Source organism: Fukomys damarensis, unplaced genomic scaffold, assembly GCF_012274545.1.
Source record: "Fukomys damarensis isolate Sample0158 unplaced genomic scaffold, DMR_v1.0_HiC HiC_scaffold_15, whole genome shotgun sequence".
Lineage (NCBI taxonomy): Eukaryota > Metazoa > Chordata > Mammalia > Rodentia > Bathyergidae > Fukomys > Fukomys damarensis.
Window position 1 is genome coordinate 43,675,384 of NW_022900927.1, and position 23,217 is coordinate 43,698,600.

Genomic DNA, 23,217 nt, shown 5'->3' on the forward strand with positions numbered 1-23,217 from the left:
GTGAAATTAAATTTAACCTGAGGAAAAATTAATGTGAATAGAAATTGTCTTACACTTCACATCTGCTTTAATTAGCACAGCAGAGCACTGAGGTACAAATAAAGCTCTTTAGCAGAGGTCAGGAAGAGTGTAACATGTAAATGAACCCTTCTTCCACACTTGCCAGAACTGCTTCTAAAAATAAAATGGCATACCTGCTCAAAATGCCTGTCCCCTACAAGATAACAGTCTGATCTCCTTGGTGTGGTGTGTAAAGCCTTTTACAAATAATACTAAAGCTTGGAGGTAGCCTTTCCATGCCCAGTCCTCAGTCCTCATACACATTCTGTGCCTTACCCACCCTGAGTGCCTGGCAGGTGCCAGTACTGCGCTGGGTGCTTTACGTGTGAAAACAGTCAGCCTTCACAGTGACCATGCAATGTCAGTACTACTGTCCTTTCCATTTCAGGGAGGAGGAAACCAAAGCACAGAATGACTGAATAACTTTCCAAAGAATATTGTGCCAAAAAAAAAAAAAAAAAAGAGCTAGAAGAACTTGGTATTCCTTGAACACATGATGATTTCCTTTTTGAGTTCTGTCTTTTGTTTCTCTCTTTCCCTGGATGTCCTTTCCCCTACTTCTCCCCCTTCATGCACCCTCTTTCTGGTAAATTTATATTATCTTTCAAGACTTAGATAAACCTCTTTAATTCTAGAAAGACTTAAAAGAAATAAGGGAAAAGAAAAAAATCCAAGAAAATGAAAAAATGGAAATAAAGTTTTTGTAAATAGGAAAGGGAGGAGGGGGTGAAGGGAGAGCAGGGGTATGGGAAAAAAATTAGAGCCAAGACCTGTCATGTAACGGTACAAGAGCCCAATGATGAATATAACTGTACTGTATAACTAAAAAGTTCCAGTAAACTCAGTGAGAAAAAAAATTCTAGAAAGGCTTGCGCAGTTACTTTTGCTTAGAATTGATAATTTCCTATTCTGCTCTAAACATGTCACTAGCTCAGTCTAATGATTTTGGGGTTATAGTTAGTGATCAGTGACTCTCCTGTGCTTGGTTATTGTTTGGAATTAGGAACTTAAAGTCTTATTTTTATTTGATCACATCTGTTTATATAGGCTCCCAAAAATACTTATTTAATAAATAGAACAAAAGGCAAAAAATAGGAGAAACTTAAATTCTTTTGTTTCTTGGGACTATTACTAAGAATCAAAAATGAAAGTTAATTATTTACTTTCAGTATATAAATGTACAAATAATTTTTCTGAGTATCATCTTATTTTTTTTCTTATCCCAACATAGAAAAAATAGGGATAATGCAGACATTGATATTCTCACAAATTCTAGAATATTTCAGATGAAAGAGAAAAGTACGCTTAAAATTTAAGAAATACTAATGATAAGTACCTCTTTTTATCTTTCAGAGCTCAAATCAGTTCAAATTGTTATTCTTTGTGAAAGTTATAGTACCTCTGTATCCTTATTTGATCAAATGCTCAACACTGGAGTATTTGGTGACATGCAAATTGTGGTTGAGGGAGGGCCAAATGTAACCATGATTTTAAGATGTGATAGTAAAATAATTGTTAATGATATAATTCCTGGCACAGAATATGATTTCTTTGTTTCTATTATCAGTCGGACTACATTAAGCAATGTGTTTTATGTTCCTACAGTCAAAACATATGAATACTTTCAAACTTGCATAAGTTTTTGCTTAATTTCAGTTTTGTGTAACATTTCATATTAAATATATTCATTAATGCATTTATATTCAAGAACCTTTTGTAATTTTACATGCGTCACTTTTGAGTTTGATGTTTCATTGCCCAAGGAGATAGATATAGTAAATGCGTTGTAAAACAGGTCAATAATTTTTTATCTGTCTGTTAGCAAAGCACATGTTTGAATTATAACCAAAACTTCAAATGACTTAATCTGGGTGAGGAATGTGACTAATTTTAAGCAGATTATGAGAATTAGAATATATCTTTTCAGTCTTAAGGCTCTGATGACATCTCAGAGCACATAATCCATGTAATCTAAGGCTCGTTTGCTCTCTCTGTGCTGCTATTTGTCTGGAAAGAACTAGGGCACATTTTTCTTAGCTCTTTGACTATTTACAAGTAATATTTGTTAATATAAAATATTTGTTTATACCAGATAATTACATTTTGAGATTTGTATTGATTTATCTTTAAGTCGCTTAAAAATTCTACAAATATTAATTTTGAATACTTGGGATATATGAAATTTATATAAGATATCCATCTAGTAGTTATAGAAATGAATAGTAAACAGCAATAAACGCCATGGAAAAATCACGTAGAGTCCTAAAAACATGATTCTGTCTACAACATGTCCGGTTTCTGCATTATTTGCTCTTGTCTGTGAACTTTTGCAGATACCATTGTGTCACCATGTTTACTTTCTCAAGAGCTTTAACTTTTCCATTTCTGTTTAAACTGTGCATTTGCATAACATTCCCCCGTATTGATGTCACAAACCACAGATTTTGGATGGCATTTTAGCATATTTATACTCATCTCAGTACATTTGTATTTTATTTTTGCTTGAGTTGTTGTGTACTTTTTAATTTGTATTCTTTGCCATCTTTGTTTATATTTTATAATTCCTAGTGGACAGCATTTTAAAAATATTCTTCTGTTTAAAAATATTTATAGGTTCATCATCTAAAGAAATCATACGATATAAATCAGCAAAACATATATAAGATCATATTATAGAACTGAGCTTTTCTAGCTTTTCTGAAGTAATTTTTTCCTGTTATGATAGGTGGGATCTTTAAAATGACAAAACAGCACATTAGACATCATCAGATTAAATTTATTTTAGCTTTCGTGAATATGTGTTAAAAAGGGGATTCTTTCACTCCTTTTTGTAGACCTCATATTTCTTTTGTCTTTTAGCTTAAGCTAATATTTTCAGGAGGCTTTAATATCTCTTTGTTGTTCTGAATATTGTTTTTGCTCCTGTGAATTTGCTCCTGAGTAGTTTTTGCCACAACATTCAAATTAGCTGTGAATAATAGCATTTAAAGTGGCTGTCAGTATTGCAACTGGCTATCACCTTTTACAGACGGACATTATGTGTGAAAAAACTATTTCTAATTAGAATAGGACAGATTGATTAATAAACTTTATTGTCTTTTTTTCCTCATTGTGCTTTTTATTTCCTTTGAAGGGCTAAATTAGCAGAGAAACTCAATTAGAAAATGTTCAAGACTAACTCAAGTGTGTTATGTGTTTGGATAGGTCTGGAAGTACCATCAGATGTCCACGAGGGTAATGTTACAGGCTCGTCCATAGAAATTCTCTGGAATCGAGTTTATGGGAATTTCCAGCATTATGAAATCACATGTAAAAGCTATCCTGCTGCTTTCATGGTATGTTACAGGGGCTCTTGGAGGAATTAAATTTGAGTCTTTCATGCAGAAACCAGTATTACTCCATTCTTATAGTAGATAGCAGTGAAACTAAATAACCCCCACCTTTTTTTTTTTTCTACATACATTTGTGGAGCTTTTCTTAAATGAATGCTAGGTTATCTATTCCTTTGGGTTGATAGGTCCGGAGAGTGGTTCAAGAAACAGCAACATCTTCTAATTTGGATCCTGCCATAGTGTACATCTTTTCAAATCAGACTGAAAAAGAAGGTTTTAAAGGCAGTACCTCTAACATAAAAGAAAAGGAAACAGGTAAACCAACCAATATGTGTACTTTAGGCATTTATTTAATATTTAGTTATTGATTTGATTCTTCTAGGAAAGATTCAATAAACAGTTCATTCTGCCCAGTTTTTCTTTGTGACTAGTTTTTTTTTTTTTTGTATCTTTTTCTGTTTTCCCTAATAAGGGTTTTCACAGTATCATTTGTGTCTGTTTTGCCAGACGGTAGGCTTGCTAACTTCCTGGGTCTGCCAGATTTTCCATTTGTGCTTTAATTTCTCCATTGTTCAGTGAAGCAGACAATGAAGTTCCACTCTACTGTGTAAGCAGTATACTTCCGGTGGCAGATGGTGATTTATTCATGGTGGTCATAGGAAATCCCAGATGATTGGGCACAATGTATGCAGAATATAGAAGTTGTCATATACCCGGGGAAGTAAAATTGCCAACGATTCTAAAATAACTGTTTTGGCTGTGGAAACATTGATTTATGTATTTCAAACTTGGTTGTGGCTGGCATTCTTTTATTGTACTAATAAAGAATGACATTAGGAGAGAATATCTGACAGTTTTGCTCCTTTTATATACATGGAAGAGTTTTAAAGAGAAGCAGAATGTACATTATGCTCTAATTTTACATTTTTCCTCAGGAATGAAGGGGGGCATTTCACTTTTAAATTTCAATTAAACTTTCCTGCTGAGAAACCTTATTACTATTTGGTATTTAATTAGGATGAGTATCTAAAATAATAAAATAATAAAATATTTCTGAAATTGATAGTTTCACAAGACCAAGATATATTTTACTTCCTCCATTTTAAAGGAAAGAGAAAATCTGGGTGCAACACTACCCATGCATGCGTTGGCTTTAGTTCAGAGTTCAAAATGATTCTCTCTGATTCTTTATCTCCCTACTTCTCCCTTTTCTTCTTCCTCTTCTTTCTTGCTCCTGCTCTTTCTCCTCCTCCTTCTCTTCTGCCTCCTTCTCCTCCTCCTCTTCCTCTTTCTTCTCTTCCTTCTCCTCCTTTCTCACCTCCTTCGACTAGAGATTGAACCCAGGCCCTTTGCACTGAACTATAACCTCAGTCCTTTTTATTTTGAGACCGAGTCTTACTAGATTGGTTAGGTTCATAATTTCAGATCTTCTGCCTCAGCCTCCGAGACTGCTGGAATTAGAGGTTAGTGCCACCAGGTCCAGTTGTCTTGTTTTATTTTTAACTTCTCATGTCTACCATGCTGAACAAAAGGCATGTCTTAGTTTCCTTCAGAGTTTGCGAAGAATTGAACAAATTCTGAGTTTTCCTAGGCTATTTTAAAGCAGATCTTTTTGCTGTAGAAAATGTGATTTCATTGTCTATGTTCTTAACAATACAGCTCCTAGTGCATCTGAGTTAAGACCCATAGTATAGGCTCACGCAGGAACTGATAGTTAGCCTTCAGCAGAAATCTCTTGGTGGGTACATTATTTTAATATCCAGTGAAAGCTCCAAGAAAGAAATCTTGCTTCCAGCAAAAGATATGAAAAAGCAAAAAGAAAGTATATGAAGTTACATGGAACACAAGATGAGCAATTTACATACTTTTTAGAAAGCTTTATTAATGGACTAATATAAGCAGACGTTTGAAAAATTCTCAAGACAACTTATTGGCCTACAATGCAATCAGTAAGTTCGACCAGCAGTAACATTATTTTTGCAATAATGAAATAACTCAGGATATTATCATGTTTATATGTATAATATACAATTTTTGATTTGAATGAACTTTCTCTGTAAAAGCTATGACTTCTGATTAACCATTTGTGCTCAGTTAAGCAAGGCAAATATTACTCTGAGAGATAATAAAAAACCAAAGCTTATAAAGTTCTTCTGAAGATATTGTGAGAAAATGGAGTTTTCGAAGTATTTCTGAGCTAAATGTTTCCATATGTGACTTTTCCTTGATAAGCCTTCATCTAGGGACTGGCTTTTTAATTAGTGCAGTGTCTCCCAAGGGACTAAAAAGAAGTCATCCTGCTGTCCTCATGGTTAGCACTTGTAAGTTCATTTTAAATTTAATTAACTTTTCATGAAGAAAAAGGAAGTAGTTGTGTTTAAAGCTAATAGCTAATTAAGGATGAATGAACTGGTTGATGATATGCTTAAAGTAAAGGTGTACTGAATTTACATGGAGAATATCTGAATTAAATTCCTGCCCTTGTCATTTATTAGTTATGTGGCCTTGGACAAAACATTTAACTCCTCTCTTAAGAAATGAGAATAATCTATTTTTGCCTAGGTAAAGAAATCTTACTAAAATCAAATGTGAAGTTGAGAAAGTGTAAGTACTGTGAACCCCCAAAGTGTTATTGACAAGAAATACTCATTATTATTCTAATACTCTGACTACATGTATTAACATTTTGTGAAAAAGCAGCTATAGAGTGCCAATCCTGTTGGCATATGCCTATAATTCCAGCACTCAAGAGGATGAGGCAGGAGGATCTCTGCAAGTTTGAGACCAGCCTAGGCTATATAGTTCAAGAGTAGCCTGAACTACATTGTGGATTCAGGAAAAAAAAAAAATCAGAAAAAACAAAACAAAATAAAATAACAAAAACTATAGAATGTGAGAAAATAGATGGTATTCTATTTTGATTGCATTATTTGTGTTCAGTTTGTGTCTTTGCACTCTATGAGTATTGGTTACATATATGCTTGCCCTGAAATATGCCATTATTCTGAAGAGCTCCTTACATATGTGGCCCAGTTCCATGAAAGTGTTCAAATGCTGATATATTTTTAGCTGGGATGGGTTTAAAATCAGAAGTTTCCGTGTGAAAGAAGAGAATGGACTTAAAAATGTAGCAATAGGCAAATCAGCTCCTGGAAAATAAACTAAAAAATTTGAGCAAGTATTATACATCGGTGTGGTATTATGTACTTAAATCATACATCACATCGCAAAGGCTTATCCACATGCAGGATAAGGTTCAGGGGAGTTCCTAACTCATTACCAAAGGTGAAATTTTAACCCTGCATCTTGTCTCTGAAGCTGGTATGACACTTTGCTGTCTCTCATAAAGACATTCTAAGAAACATCAGAAACAGCTGAGCGAAGGCTTCACTTTTTGCAACAAAACTCATTTTACATCAGTGAAGGTTTAGTTATTGCTTAGATTTGAGCTGCCATCCATGTCACCATCCTCACCATCAGCACCATTGTCATCACACTGAGTGTGACACCCTAAATGTCTTTGTCAGGCACTCTGCTAAGCTTTTCCTATGCTTATATCACTTAACTCTAAATGACAGCCTTTATTTCATCAATCATAATGAGATGCATAATTTTACATAGCTTGCAAATGAGCAAACAGATTAGAGAATTTAGTAGCTTCTATAAAATGACACAGAGGGCTGGGGCTGTAGCTCAGTAGAGCACTTGTCTACTGTGAACAGGGTTCAATCTTTAATTCCTGCTCCCCCAAAAAGATAGATTTGAACTCATATTTATCTAACATCAAATTCTGACTTTGTAACCATCATTTTTTTTTTTTTTTTTTTGGTACTGGGGATCGAACTCTGGTTGTTGTGTTTGTGAGGCAGGTGGCGGAACTGCTGAGCTAAATTCCCGGCCCTGTAACCATCATGCTTGAGTAGATAGGCCACCACCATGTTATACAATTCTGGCTGTGTGACTTTCTATAAATTACTATTCTTCTACCTGGAATTCCTCCTATTAATTTGGGCTTAACAATACTTTCCATATTTCATGATATTGTTGTTTAAATGTATTTTCCTAGACAATCCTTTTTTCCCATTCTTACTATGTTAGAATTTGTCTTTTGTCCTTTGTGTTTTAATAATTTTTGGTCTTTTGTAACTTACTTTGTAGGCTATGTTAAATCCATTTGGAAACATACATGATGTTAATAAATGTACAAAATAAAGCTAAATATATTATGAGAATGATTAATTTCAGTTGGAAGAGAATGTGCAACACAGAATAGAATAAAAAGGAGTATAGATCAGTATACACAGGTTTAAATCTGCTACTGAGATTAATCCTTTTAAATTTAAATCATTATGTAAATAGGGCAAAACACAGACACACACAAAACCCTAAGACACCAAATTTGAATTTTAAAAATGAAATTGTTCTGGTAAAACTTTTTATTGTATTTATTACAGTTAAGGAAATCAATAGAATATTTTAATTTGAAATAATAATTAGACATACACATGTCACTGATTTGAAAAAAAAATTTCTGGCATCCTCTTAGCTAACGTGGCTAAAATGAAAAAGGTTGTGCATTTCAGGAAGGGGCTATAATATTACTTTATTCAGTGGATAAACTGTAAGTTAGCACAGTTGGATAACTTCATTTTGAATTCTCCTTTGAGAAAAATAAATGTGGAGATTCTTAATTTGTATGATTTTATTATTAGAAGAGACTTTCTAGAAAAATAATTTCCTGTCCTTGTGGAGATGGAGACTGAACTTTGTAAATATCTTTTTAAAAATTAATTTTATTGGTACATTTTAGGTGTACAGTATAATGACATTCATTATTAGACATTTGTACCTTTACATGATATATATTGGTTCTTATTTTTTCCCCATTCCCCTGCCCTCCCTTCAATCCCTCCATATCTCCCTATTTACAAAGACTTTTGTTTCCATTTTTCCTTTCTCATATTAATTGCATTCCTTTCTTTCCTTTCTCTAACCCCTCCCACTTTTCCTCCTTGGACGTTTCTTCCTATTTCACATTATCTATTATGCCCTTTTGATCTTTACTTACACTTTTAGTTTCTCACACCAGAGAAACTATTCAGTATTTACTCAAGTGTGTCCTATTTATTTCACTGTAGAGTATAGCCTCAATGTGCATCCATTTAGCTATAAATGTCTCTAATTTCTCATTCTTCATGACTGGTAGTACTCCACTTTATAAACACACACACACACACACACACACACACACACACACACATCTCTTCTTTATCCAGTCTCCAGTTGATGGGCAGTTGGGCTGTTTCTGAGTTTTAGCTATTACAAACTGTGCCGCTATAAACATGGGTGAGCATATATCACTGTGGTATGATTCTTTTAATTATTTTGAGAAGATACCCAATAGGGGACTAGCTGGGTCAAATGGGACCTCTAATCCTAGTTCTTTGAGGTCTCTCCATACTGATTTCCACCATGGTTGCACCAGTCTGCACTCCGACCAGCAGTGGAGCTGAGTTCCTTTTTCCCCACAGCCCTGCCAACAACATTTGTTTTTGGTTGATTTCCTGATAGCAGCCATTCTTTATGCGGTGAGGGGGAATCTCAGCATTGTTTTCATTTGCATCTCTTGAATGACCAGTGATGTTGAACATTTTTTTTCATGTGTTTATTTGCTATTTCTACTGTGAGAAAAGTCTGTTCATTTCAGATGCCTATTTTTGGATTGGGTCTTTAAATTTGGAAGGCCCAATTTTTTAAAGTTCTTAATATATTCTAGATAGTAGACCTCTGTCTAAGGAACAGCTGGCAAAATTTTTTTCCCACATGATTATCTGGTGCTAAAATTTGAGTAATAAAAACCTAGTTATTCTGTCTCATCTTTACTACTGTTTAGAATCAACATTATCAGTGTAGAGTAGGTAACATAATGGTAAAATATGTATTTTAAAACTATTATTCCAATATGTTATTTCGTTGCTCTAGATAAAGACCCTCCATCGGATTTTCTGATTTGTGGGGAGGAGAACACAACACATTTTTGTGTGAAACTGCCACAGAGAGGCTTTGAAAAGTTTCAGGTAAAGAACATTGCTACTCTCATTCAATCTTAGTATATTGGGGTCTTTATTTCACTCCTTTTTGCCTTCAATTTTTTTATGAGTGGTTTTAGAACTCATTGTACAGCTTTAACTTTTTTTCTCCAACATATTTTTGTTTACTTCTTTGAAAGTACAGAGATGTTATGGGAAGTGTTCAGATACAAATGAAAACTGATACCTTACTTTCAAAGAGTTAGAATTTTCAGTGGAGATTAATATGTGGAAATGGAAATCAAACAAAGTAAATCAGTGATTCGTGGTTCCGGAGTCTGCCATGTCAGCTCTTGCCATACCGAGATTCCAGAAGATTAAACTAGGTGATATGCCATAAGCCATGTGCCAATCTTGTCCAGAGATTTAGTTGCAAATAACAGTAAGCAACCTGAAATAGTTTGATCCCTAAAGGGAAAATGTATTTTTATTAATATAAGAGTATCTCAAGCAGAACAAGAACAGAAAAGAGCTGTATGTTTGGAAGAACTGGAATCAGGTATATTAAAGCCACTGAGAGGCCTGACACAAGCTCTTTCTGTCTTCTTTTTTCTACTCATTGGGATATTTTTTTTTGAAGGCTATCTCTGCTAAACAGTATGCGTAGAAAAATGCCATACAGTTTCCCAGTACAAATATTATAGTATCAGACATAGAGAAAAATAGTTTCTCCATAAATTCCCAAGAAAGGGCATATGAAATAAATATCTAGTTGTGATTCAGTCAAAAGTAAAAAGTGAAATTGACCTCTTTATTATAATTTGTAGTTACTTGTAGGAGAAGATTAGAAAAAAAGCAAAAGGAGATTTTTCTTTTTTAAGTCTGGAGGTACCAGTTATGCATTCAAATTGAGTTGAAACAAAAACATTTCCATTCATTTGACAAATTCTCTTTCTCTAGAAACAATAGGAAGGAGGGTGATATGTATTAAAAATATAGTTGCTTGACCAGTGCAAATTTCAAAAGGAGCTGGCTTAAATAAAACCTTCCATTCCAATTATTGGCAGTTCCAGGCTTCAGTATAAATTCCATTTGGCTCCTCAGGGTCTTTAAAACATTGAACCATCTTAAAGTTCTCTAGCAATGTGAAAAAGTGGGCCGGTATCGAACGTAAGGTCATTAGAAACAATCATAATGTAGGACACATGCATTTTATATTTTCACTAGATTAATAGATGCTAACTTCAATCAATTTTACCTTTCTCCAGAAGAATTAAGCTTTTAGTGATATATGTGCAATATTCTGTTAGTAAATTTGATAATAGTTTTTTTTTTAATAGAACAGAAATTCCTATTTTGTTTTTCCTAACATTCTGAAAGTTCAAAAGATAAGGAACATTTATTAGTATGGATAAGCTGTGAAATTCATTTAAACACCAAATATTTGTTCTACAGTGTAATTCTTTCAAACTATTAGATTTCTGGCTTTCATTTCATGAGCACTGGGTGTGCAATGAGATTTATATCCTTTGAAAGAATCTCAGAACCGTAATGGAACGGAAGGTGTAATCTATTCCAAGCATGAAAATAAACAGTGGCTTACATATTTAAAACCTGAAAGAATTTAATGTGAATTTAGAAATACTGAAGTAGTTGGCACAGAATATTTACAGAGGTTTGACATTCCCTTGCTTACACATTTCAGGTAGATTTTATGAACTCTAAGAAAATTTATGTTATTAACTAGCACTGTCCAATAGAAACATAAAGTGAACCACAAATGAGTGAGGTGTAATTTAAAAATTTCTAGGGGCCGGGGATTTAGCTCAGCAGTTTGGTGGCCTGCCTTGCAAGAGCAAGGACTCAAGTCTGATCCCCGGTAACAAAAAAAAAAAATTTCTAGCATAACCATTTAAAAGGTAAAAAGAAATAAATGAAATGAACTTTAGTAATGTATTTTTATCCCACAGTAGTCAAAATACTCATTTATTGCCAATGTAAAATTATTCAGGTATTTTACATTACTTTTCATATAATGCAAAATCCTGTGTCCACAATATACTTAAAATGCATCTCAGTTTAGATTCAACAGAATTGAGGCACTCGGTAGGCACATGTGGTAAGTGTCTAACTTATTGGACAGCGTAGTTACACATGCTGTTTATTGTCCTCTCAACTTAATGATAAAGTGGAGGAATGGTGAAAATTGACCCCTCAGTATTCATCTTGGTCCCACTTCTTCCTGGAAGGCTCTATGATCCCACCAAAATTGTTTTTTCTACAGAGATTTTATGCAACTTCCCTTTAACTTGTTCTATTTTTAAAATGTTAATTCTTATTATTTGATGTAGAAGCTCTAGCGTTCCTATGCCATTTTCTTGGGAAACCTTTTAGTTCTTCTTAGGGTCAGAGTTCTGAAGTTCTTTTGTACTGAATAAAGAAGTCCGTTCTTTTATTTGTCCACAACTTCCTCCTTCCAGACTCGTGTGCTACTTCCCAGTGCATTGAAACTTTGATGTACGGGACTGTGTTCAGCATCTCTGTAATTTTACCAGGTGTGGGTGGCTGTATGGTGTAATGGAAGGATTGATCATGGCCCCAGAATTCTTTGCTTTGAATTCTAACTTCATCTCTGCCAGGAATAGTTAGGGAGATTCTTTTTTGGTCCTGTTTCTTCACCTTTCAAGTGGAGGTTATTGTGATTATCTATAAACTTACTGAGAGAATTCAGTGAGATGGCATGTTTGGCAGATTGGAAGGTAACTTCCCTAAAGCTTGAAGCCTTTTCTATCTTTGCCATATCATTCCTATCCTAGATTGCTTTCTCATTAATGTATGTTCAATACTTTGATGAATAAATGAACATTACATGCTCAGATTTCCCATACATGCTTGAGGTGATTATGAAAGATATAGATTCTGAACATAATTATCATGGGAAAGTTGAACCTGAGATGAACTTTGAATGGCATGTAAGTTTCAGGCTCATGGAATAGAGGAGAGGACATTCTACACTAGTAAGGTCACAAACTCAGAAGTGCGTATTCTATTTGTCATTTGTAAATGTCATTCAAGACAGGACATCATAAATAATAAATAACTTGTGAAAAATTCCATCCTTTCTAGATTGATTCAATCCATTGCTATATTCAGTATAGGTATTTTGTAGGAAAAAAATCTAAGCACTTTTAAGGTCAATTGTAAAATATACATTTCTACCTTTGTTTCTCTGCCCCAATTATCAAATTCTAAGACAAATGCCAAATGGAATGGTCTTAACAGAGGCCATACACAATTATTTTCTGTTAGATAAAATGTATAATTGCACTTTTTTTGCTATATTTACATGAACATATATTTTGCACTAACTGGAAATTATGTACTTGTTGTTAAGTGAAACTCGTTTTAGGAAGGTTTGTCTCAGGATTCATATTATTGTTATGGACCACATTATGACACTAATAGTTATCTGAGTATTTCTTAAGCAATGAGAATATTTGTTAAAATTTAATGATTTAGGAAACAGTATCCTGCTTGCTCAGTGAAGTGCTCTTGCATAAACGGGATCATTTCTCTCTTCATTTAAAATTAATCATCTTGAGTCCCCACACTCCCCCTTTAAGTAGAAGTAAAGTACAAATTAAAATTTTTTTCAGTTGGTTTCTATTAGGTATACATACTTTACATACTTTGTGGAGAGGACTCTATATTTTTGTATTAAAATTAGTTACATAATTGTGTGATTAAATCACTAGAGACAAATTCTTTTTCTTCTCCCTTTCACTAATACCTGAGTGTGACTCACTGTGCATCTGTACTTAGCACTCCATTAAGATTGCTGTATATTCTCCTACTATTGAATGATACCTTTCCTGCCATCCTTTTTCATACCAGAAGTTCTCAGCATTCTACTCACTCTTCCTATCTTTTCATATGTCAGACAAACCAGATTACTGTCAGCGACACCTTTTGAATCAATGAGCTTGTAGACCTCATGATTATCTTCTTCTTACAAAGTGTTCTTTCTAAAAGACAGTGATAAACATGTCTGCCTAGGAAATTTGTTTGAGTCCTAGCACAGAATAGTTGTCTTTCTAAAGTTTAAATAATTGATAAAATTAATATTTTAAACATGAAATATGGAATGAAGAATAAATATTGTCATAAAAGCCTTGAATGGATTAAAAAACTCTCCAGGTTATTAGAATCAACAGGGTACTTACCTGAAAATTTCTAAAGACAATGCTGATTCTCAAAGCTTTAGTGAATAAGAATTGATTGATATGGCCCAAGTTATGATAAAAGATAGACTAGCAGGGAGCGTGACATCATTCATTCATTCATCCATTCAACAAAAATTAAAAGAGTTTTTATTTCAGGTGTCTGTGTAGTTTTTTTTCTCCTTGGTTTTTACTGTTCTCTGACTAACGCTGGCTGGTTTTCAGTGGCATATGTTTAATAGTCCTCCAAATCCTGGCCATCTGCTGAGGCAAATGCATGAATTCTGTAGAAGGGCCCCTGGGTTGTACTTACTGCTCACTTCCTCGACAGGACAGACAAAGCCACAGTTTCACCTTTTCCAACTCTTGTCCACCTCTTTCCTTGGGCATCACACCCTACTGCTTTCCATTGCTGGGTTCTCCTAGCACAGAGGCCAGCTTTTTGGAATAAGACAATTCAAGTCCAACCACTCTATGTGGACATTCTTGACCCATGAGAGGCTCTAGTGTCTTTGTCAGGACCAAAATTGGTATACAGATGGTTCCAGAGCTGTCCTTTCTTTGCTCTTCTTTCTCCAATTTTCATTTTTTCTCCTTAACCATTCACAGGCACTAAGCAAATATTCTGTTGCTTGAAGTATACATTTAACTGGAAGATACTAATCTTTCTAATGTGCTTTCTCAATAGGATAGTGATACACATGGAGCCCTAATGTTGTTGGAGGGAAAAATTTGGGCAGAAGCATATTTCTCATCCCTTGGGCAACTGGGGAGTCCCCATGAGCCCAGAAACTTGGGACTTCATTGATTTCTGCTTATTTCTCCTTCAGGCTTCTGCATGTCGAACTACAAGAGAGGTAGTAGGTACTAGTCCTGAAGGTTATATCTAAAGCTCAATTTTACATAATATTTTCATTTTCAGGTGAGCAACATATTACCACTCAAAAGTTAGTATCTCTATACATATGCATGTGTAAATCAATATACAGCGTGTATACATATATATGCTCGATCATATATGTTACATACATTAAATATGTATGTGCATATATTCCCATAATAACATAAATATATAATATGTACATACATGTATGAGATTAAATGCATTTTGAGGCTCTTAGTCTTTTGTGTCAGTTCACTGTGATTGCCATGTAGATGTTACTAAACTGTCTAGCCTCAAGTAGGCTTAATTTGCTTGGTTAGGATATGATGGATTATAGCCCCTACCTTGCTATACTAATTTATGAAAGTATGAATAATACAGAGCTGGTGTTAAATTAGTCCTTTTTGCACTATGAGTAGCAAATGTATTTTTCTCTTTCTGTAGGTATCCTATTATATGGCATCTAGAAAGGACAAGCTATTTAATGTAATTGTTTATGGCAACAAAGACAAAGTAAAAAATTGGACTCCTGGTATGAACTATGTATTTAAAGTGAATATAGTCAGAGGCAAAGATTATAGTGTATCTGTAATGATGAAAGTGACTACAAGTAAGGAAGAAAACATATTTTATTTTCCTTGAGATTTGTAATTTCATTGTCAGTTAGTTTTATAATGTTTGGGGATGGGGTAGGATAATAATATTTGCTGTCAACAGTTGGGAAAATTCACGAGGTCCTGTCTAAGTAGAAATTAAGTGATAATGCAAATATTTGTATTATTGTCACTAATGAGCAGATTAAAAATCCAACAGTAACAATAATGTGCTGTGTAATTTTCAAAACCTAGGATTCTTAATATTTCACAATAAAGAAATGCTGAAAAGATACTTGTTTAACTTGATTTAAATATTTTACAATGTATACACGTATAGAAATATCACAGTACCCTATAAATGTGTACAATTTTTATTTCAAGCATTAGATAAAAATTAGTTTTAAAAATGCAGAGATGGGAAATTTTGAATTCTTTGATGGAGCCAGAAGAACCACATTTGTAATTTTCTAACTCCTGGACCTGGAGGTCTTGTTCTAATCCATCTACATTTAGCATCCAGCTTTGAGGTGGTAGCTAATAAAACCGTGATTATATCATGTAGGGTTATTTATAGCTACAGCACTCCAGAGGCACAAGTATAAAGGAATGACTTTATCAATGATTTATGACTGATCTAAGAGAGATCTTTGGAATCTAGAGAGTATGTTGTGCCATACGCAATGTCCTGCTTCTCTGTAAGTAGAGTTGAACATGTAGGATAGCATGAACAAGTGAATTCAAAGTTCAGTACACAGATGTTTAGATTATATTAATATTTGCTCTATTTTTACATGCACATATGTAATTTCTATTTACCTATAAATTACCTTTTTCACAGAGCCATCTAGGATATGTGACTTTAAAAACTGCATACTTCTTTTGCAATTGTAATGTGGAATCCAACTGAGACCAACTTCACTCATTACAAGATTTATATATTTAGCAGAACACTTGCAAAAGAATATCTTATTTGGGGAATGATGACTGAGCACACAGTTACAGACCGGAGTCCTGGTGGAATATGTAACAACAGACTATATAGCATAAGTGGTAATGCTAAAAGATCTGGCATATTTAGTAGGGTTGCTGCAGTATGAAAGTTCCTTTCATACTTAAAAAATCAAATTTATATTGTATTGTTCAAGATAAAATTTCAATACTTTATTTTGAAATATTTTATTTTGAAAACTTTATTTTGAAAACTTAAAATCTATAGAATATTTTAGAAGGTAACAATACTCATGAAATTCTGAGGATTTCTGATGTAGCATGAGTAATGGCACATAGTTAGTGCTCCATAAATTTAGTTAATATTATACTCAGTTTTATACCAAATTAGAAATCCAGTTAGTGGAAGTAAAGTTTGGGGATAATTGTCCTAAAAACTTGTTCATCTTGATGTTCTAGTTTGTGCTATATACATGAAATATCATTGTCTGAAGATGCCCAACAAGTAGTAAGGAATACAAGTGTAGAAACACATATGATATAAGCCAGGGGCCAGGGGTTTAGCTCAGTGGTGCCACAGCCTGCCTCGCAAGTGAAAGATCCTGAGTTCGATCCCTCATACCAAAAAGAGAAAGAATGTAACAGTAAACCATAAAAATTATTCTAAAGTAATCTCTAAGACTGTGGTTTTGAGAGATGATCCAAAGATCACAGGTATAGGATGATTTACACAGTGGGCATTTGTTACTTGGCTATCATATGCTTTCTTAGTTTCCCATTGTTGCTGTACAGATTACCAAAGATTAGTGCTTTACACCAGCACAGATTTATTTTCTTGTAGTTTTGCAAATCATAGGTCCAACACAGTTCCCAGTGGGCTAAATGACTTGATAAATATATATTGTCCTCACATAAGACATGTTTAGATGGAGTATTTTAAGTTTAAGTAATAATCTTAGACTAGAAAGGAAACTTGTAGAGTGTCCTTTTAAGTGCTTAAATCTTCATGAAATGTTAATTAATTATTCAGAATTTTTGATACTGTTATTTGTTAACTGTTTTTGTGGAAATTGTAGATGTAGCTATTGTAGTAATTGAGGCTTTAAGATATTACTTCCGGGTCTAAATTCTGGCCCTGCCACTCATTCACCTGTTTACATGAAACTTTGATGAATTTACTCATTCTTTATTCCCCATTTCCCCATTTTTAAATGTTGCTTGTGCATCTATTTTATGGAATTGTTGCAAGTGTTATACAAACTAGTATTTGGAAGTGTTTAGCACAGTGCATAGATTAACATAAACTTGGTAAGAATTGTTTTTTTTAAATTTTGCACTTCTTATGCTTAAATATCTCAATATCAGTCACAGAATATATATGATGTCCAATGTATGATTTAATCACAGAAAACTTTATTTTTTTAATTTTTTTTTGGTACAGGGGATTGAACTCGGGTCCTTGCGCTTGCAAAGAAAACTTTAAATGTGATATTTTCAACTTAGCAGATACAATGTTGGTATATATGGAATATAAGTAAAAGAATGACAATGAAACATTTAAAAATGTTTCATTTTATTTTACAGTACATGTTCATTGTAGTTTTGAGCATTTTGGGTACTGTTTTCATTGGTCTGAGTGGCTCTTTTCTGGTCATTCTGGATATGTAGCATTGCACTTCCCTGTGTAGCTGCACACTTCCATTTTAAATCTTTGCTTATATCTTTCTCGAAGGTTAGTAATGTACCATAGTTTCATCAGAATTTTGGTTTCTGGTGTTTTCTAAACTTGTTTGAACTGTTTTCCTTATAGACACTGACCATGGGATCATATTTCTCAGCATTCTAATGTGTACTTTAGATAAATTCACTGAAATAACAAGGGGAATTCAGAGGCTCCAATGTGCATTGTCCAAGATGTGACTGTTGAGCCTTGAATGTGACTGGTTCAGTTCAGATGCACCATAAGTATAAAATGTACTTGAGACTTTTAAGACCTTGTATGAAAAATTTTGTGTAAATATCCTATTAGTAATTTTATATTACTATGTGTGAAATAATGCTTTGGATATATTAATCTACTTTAAACATATCATTAAATTCTAAATTACCTATGTAGCTCTCATGATAGTTTTATTGGGTAGCACTGCCTTAGGGAATCAAGTGACACATTAGCATATTTAAGACTCTAAAGCTGTTACATTTTATAAAAGGACTTATTTGTATTTGGCATACTGATTCAATCATAGAACATCTTTTTTTTTTTTTTTTTTTTTTTTTTTTTCTGGTACTGGGGATCGAACTTGGGACCTTGTGCTTGAAAGTCAGGCAGTGTAACCACAGAGTTAAATCCCTGACCCAGGGCATCTGCTTCTTATTGTTTTTTTAATTAATTTTGTTGGTACATTTGAGGCATGAAATATAATGACATTCATTTGTTGGGAATTTGTACCTTTACATAATCAATCTTGGTTCTCTCTTTTTCCCCCAACCCCCTGCCCTCCCTTCAGCTCCCCCTCCTCCCTATCTACAAAGACTTTATTTCCATTTTTTTCATTTTCTCATATTAATTCCATTCCCTTCTTTCCTTTCCCCTACCTCTCCCATTTTTCCTTACTCTTTGTCCGTTTTCTACCTATTTCACTTTATCTATTATACCTTTTAGTCCTTATTTAAACTTTCAGTTTTTCACACTAGAGAAACTATTCTGTATTTATGTTTTTCCTATTTATTTCACTTAAGAATATTGCCTTAATGTGTATCCATTTAAGTATAAATGCCTCTAATTTCTTATTCTTTATGGTTGAGTAGTACTCCATTTTATTAAAAAAAAAAATTTTTTTTCTTTATCCAGTCTCCTGTTGATGGGAAATCGGGCTATTTCCGAGTGCTAGCTATTACAAATCGCGCTGCTGTGAACACGGGTGCACATACATCATTGTGGTTTGATTATTTAAATTCTTTTGGGAAGATACCCAGCAGGAGAATAGTTGTATCAAGTGGGACTTCCCATCCTAGTTCTCTGAGGTATTTCCATAATGATTTCCACAGTGGTTGCACCAGTCTACACTCCCACCAACAGTGGAGAAGGGTTCCTTTTTCCCTACAGCCCCGCCAACATTTGTTATTGGTTGATTGCTTGATAGCAGCCATTATTTGTAGGTTGAGGTGGAATCTCAGTGTAATTTTCATTTGCATCTCTTGAATACCAGTGATGTTGAACATTTTTTCATGTATTTATTTGCTGTTCCTATTTCTTTGTCTGAGAAATGTCTTCATTTCATATGCCCATTTTTGGATTAGATCTTTGGATTTGGGAGGTCTGATTTTTCTAAGTTCTTAATCTATTCTATATTGTAGACCTTTGTCTGAGGAACATCTGGTAAAAATTTTTTCCCACAAGGTGGGTTGTGTCTTCACACTATTGGTGGTTTCTCTTGCTGTGCAGAAGATTTTTAATCAGAAGAGATCCCACTTGTTGATTCTTTATGCTAGTTCAGGTGCAACTAAGGTTTTGTTTGTGTAATCTTTTCCTATGCCAGTGTTTTCAAGAGTTCTACCTAATCTCTCTTCCAGATGGTTTAGTATTTCTGTTTTAATATTTAGATCTTTAATCCATTTCAATTTTCGTTTAGTGCATGGTGAGAGATATAGGTCTAGTTTTATTCTTTGGCAAGTTGAAACACAGTTTTTCCAGCACCATTTATTAAAGAGGGTCTCTTTCCTCCAGTGAGGATATTTGGCTCCTTTGTCGAAGATGAAGTGAGTGAGTGTATCTGGAGTTGTTTCTGCATCTTCTAATCTGTGTAACTGGTCCTCAGGTCTTTTTCTTTGCCAGTACCATGTTGTTTTATCACAGTAACTTTATACTATAATTTCAAATTGGGGATTGTGGTATCCCCTACCTTTACTTTTGCTGTTCTAGGTCCCTTCAGGCTCCAAATGAATTTTTTGGATTGTTTTCTCAAGGTTTGTGAAGTATACTGCTGGGATTTCAATTGGGATTGCACTGAATCTATGTAGCAGTTTGGGAAGTATAGATATTTTCACTATGTTGATTCTTCCTACCCAGGAGCAAAGGATATCTTTCCATTTTCTGATATCCTCCTCCATCTCTTTTTTCAGAGTACTGTAGTTATCAGAGTAGAGGTCTTTGATTTCTTTTGTTAGGTTGATTCCTAGGTATTTCAATTTTTTGGATGCTATTATGCATAGGGCATCTGTTTAAAGATACTGGGTTCTGATGATCAACTTTTGGGAATTTGTAGTCTAGAATAAACATTTAACTAAGAGTAGAATTACTTTTGCTAGCTCTCATTAAATTGAATGTTATAACATTGATTCCTCTTAAAACTCTAGACACTTCTACTTTATGATATAATTTATTATTAGTAAGAGGTTGAAAGTAGTATTTTTGTTCCAAACTCTCCTACCTTTTTGGAGATTAAATTCCATAGAGAACAAGTCACATATTTCTTATGGAGTCCACATCTTCAGGTAATTGAGGCTTCATGCTCATTTATGGGAAGCTGCACTCTGTAAAAATGACTTGAAAATTTATTGCACTTTCCTATGCCTCTTTCCTCCTCCTCTTTCCTACTTTTACCAAATCTTACTAATTGGCCTTTAACTGCTATTGTTTCCTCTTTTCAGTTCATATTCCAAAATAATCTTTAAAACAACAGCAACAACAAACAAGTCACATTGCTTTCTGCTTAAAATGCTTCAGCACCTTTCATTGCAATTTGAGAAGTAAACTTACAATATGACCCATGTTGTCATCATTCTTTCCTTCTCTTACTCGATTCTTGAACTCAATCTGGCTTTCCTCAGTTATTCCAAATTATTTCCATTCGTGGCACTTCTATCTGCTATACTTAGAAAGGTCTTTACTTAATTCCCCTGTAGCTTCCAGGCCTTTCCTCTCGATCAGATTGGCAAATTTCCAGACAAATACATTCTTCCTTTTCTTGGTGAGACATGTTTCATTCCTAGCCAAGTATCCTTCGGTGTGTAATTGTAAGCCACAGGCTAGGAAACCACAACCCATGTCACAGCCATTCTGGTAAACAGTCCTTCACATCTCACAACTTCCTTTTTCTTCCAAAATCTCATGTTTTTTAAAATTTTTTTGCCTGTGGCTTCACACTCACTTTCTGAGAGTTCTGAAAAAATAAGCCTTCATATAAATGAATATTTGGGAGCAATCAGTATTTGGGAGTTGATTGGACTGGAAAATCATGGTAGATTTACTTTAACATGAACTCATAAACGGGATAAGTGTCTTTTCAGTTTGACAATACGGAAGACAGCACTCTATATGCAAAATTATCTGGGAAAAACACCAGTAGCTTTGCATAACAAAGGAATTCTAGCCATCATAAACTGGGCATTTCTCTGTCAGTTTACAATATTTCTAAAGAGTTATTAGGAAATTGTGGTACTAACTACATGTGCAATCTGAGGGTAATACCAAGAGAATGTCTTGTGTCATTGGAAATGGTAAAATGAACAGTAAACAAGTATATTATATGCATGAGAGGAATTTTTCAAAATAGGCAAAGAAAAACCATTTAAAAATATTCCTTCCAAGAATACTAAGCAATTTACCCATTATGTTTTCTATTTTATACACTGGAAGAGTTTTTATTTATTTTTGTTGTACACCTTATCAAATCACCTCCAGCAGTACAGCTCTAAAGTGATAAATATAGTTCAATGATTAGTTCTAGACCCCTTTGTTTTGTTGTTAGATTAGGTCTGTATCAGGTATATTTTCACACGCATGACTTGACAGTCTCCCTCTCTCACCCTATATTGTTTGTCTGGAATTTGCACTGAAGATAAGGCAGAGTTCAAACCTGACTCATTGGCAACCAATCAGAGGAACTTTATGTGAAAACTCCCTTAAGGAGCACAGGAGCATAAACAAAACATTGAAAACAGTGAAAGCAAAGGTAGAAAAATGGGTTGAAATAGGACAATTGGTACTTAACATTTTAAGACTATCATATTTCATTTTCAATACTGAAAACTAATATTTTCTCTTAAATACATAATGTTAATCAAGAAATTCACTATTTTAAAAAAAATGGTAGATTTTGATAATTCTTCCTTGATTATATTTTTGTTTGATTAGTGTCCAATTAATTCATTTTTTGTTTTTGTTGTTTTTTGTCTAGTACCAGGAATTGAAGTCAGAACTTTGCACTTGCCAGGCAGGTGCAGCACCACTGAACAAAATCCCTGGCCCTAATATCCAATTTATTGGTTAATAGTTTTTTTTTTAAATGATTCAAATTTTCAATTAGAGTATAAACTTTCAAAATAATCTGGTCAACCAACAACTTTTAATGAGTAAAAAAGTAGTCTAGGAACAGATCTACGCATTGATATATAGTTTCTGATAATTACACTTTAAAAATAGGTATTGTTAAAGATTTATATGACCTATATTTATTTATACTTGGTGATCATTAAAATGCCTCATTATTTTCTAAAAATTTGATTTTTTTGAAACGTGATCCTTAGACTTCTGGTTTTCATTTTTATTTTGAAATTTTAGGAGAATAACTACTTCAAAATTGTTTCTTTCAACAGCAGAGCCGGAAGAACCAGAGAGACAGAAAAGCTTTAGTATTTCCACAAATTCCTTTTCTCTGTTCTGGAGCCCACCCACTGGCCATGTGGATGGGTATCATGTGGATCTTGTTCCTAACACTGGCTTTGTTACTATCAAAGATCTTGGAGGTGGAGAATATCAGGTATAGTTTTCATTATTGTGCTTGGCCAGCCTGCTTGTATTTATATTTGGCCCTAGTAGGAAAGTTCTTTATGAAACTCATCCACCATGAAAACAACCTCTTAGAGAGTTTTTAAAAGCATAAGATGAAGTAAAAAACATCGATGTTGAATTGATGAGTGTTAAGTTTCAGCATCGGTGGACTGTTACCTTAGCAACGTCTATGCTTTTTTTTTAAAGTCTACTCTGAGCCTACAGCCAGCCATCCAAGAGTTCATGAATAGTTTAACAAAGAAAGGGCAGAGCTATTGAGTAATCCAGGCTCATTAACTGTGTACTTGCCAGGAGGATCTGTCTTTAAATCATTAATGCAGGCAACATTTCTCTCTAGAGCCATCAATGTGATTCGA

General features: G+C 34.0%; 1 protein-coding gene across 1 annotated transcript in view; it reads left to right on the forward strand.

The window, feature by feature from the left end:
• Positions 1-2,301: 2,301 nt before the first annotated feature.
• Ptprq (protein tyrosine phosphatase receptor type Q) overlaps positions 2,302-23,217 on the forward strand; it is a 217,497-nt gene continuing 196,581 nt past the window's right edge. Inside the window, exons 1-4 of the mRNA XM_033763494.1 lie at positions 2,302-2,314; positions 3,265-3,395; positions 3,578-3,707; positions 22,666-22,829. Of these exons, the coding sequence (XP_033619385.1) occupies positions 2,302-2,314; positions 3,265-3,395; positions 3,578-3,707; positions 22,666-22,829 (438 nt within the window). The remainder of the gene's footprint in view (positions 2,315-3,264; positions 3,396-3,577; positions 3,708-22,665; positions 22,830-23,217) is intronic.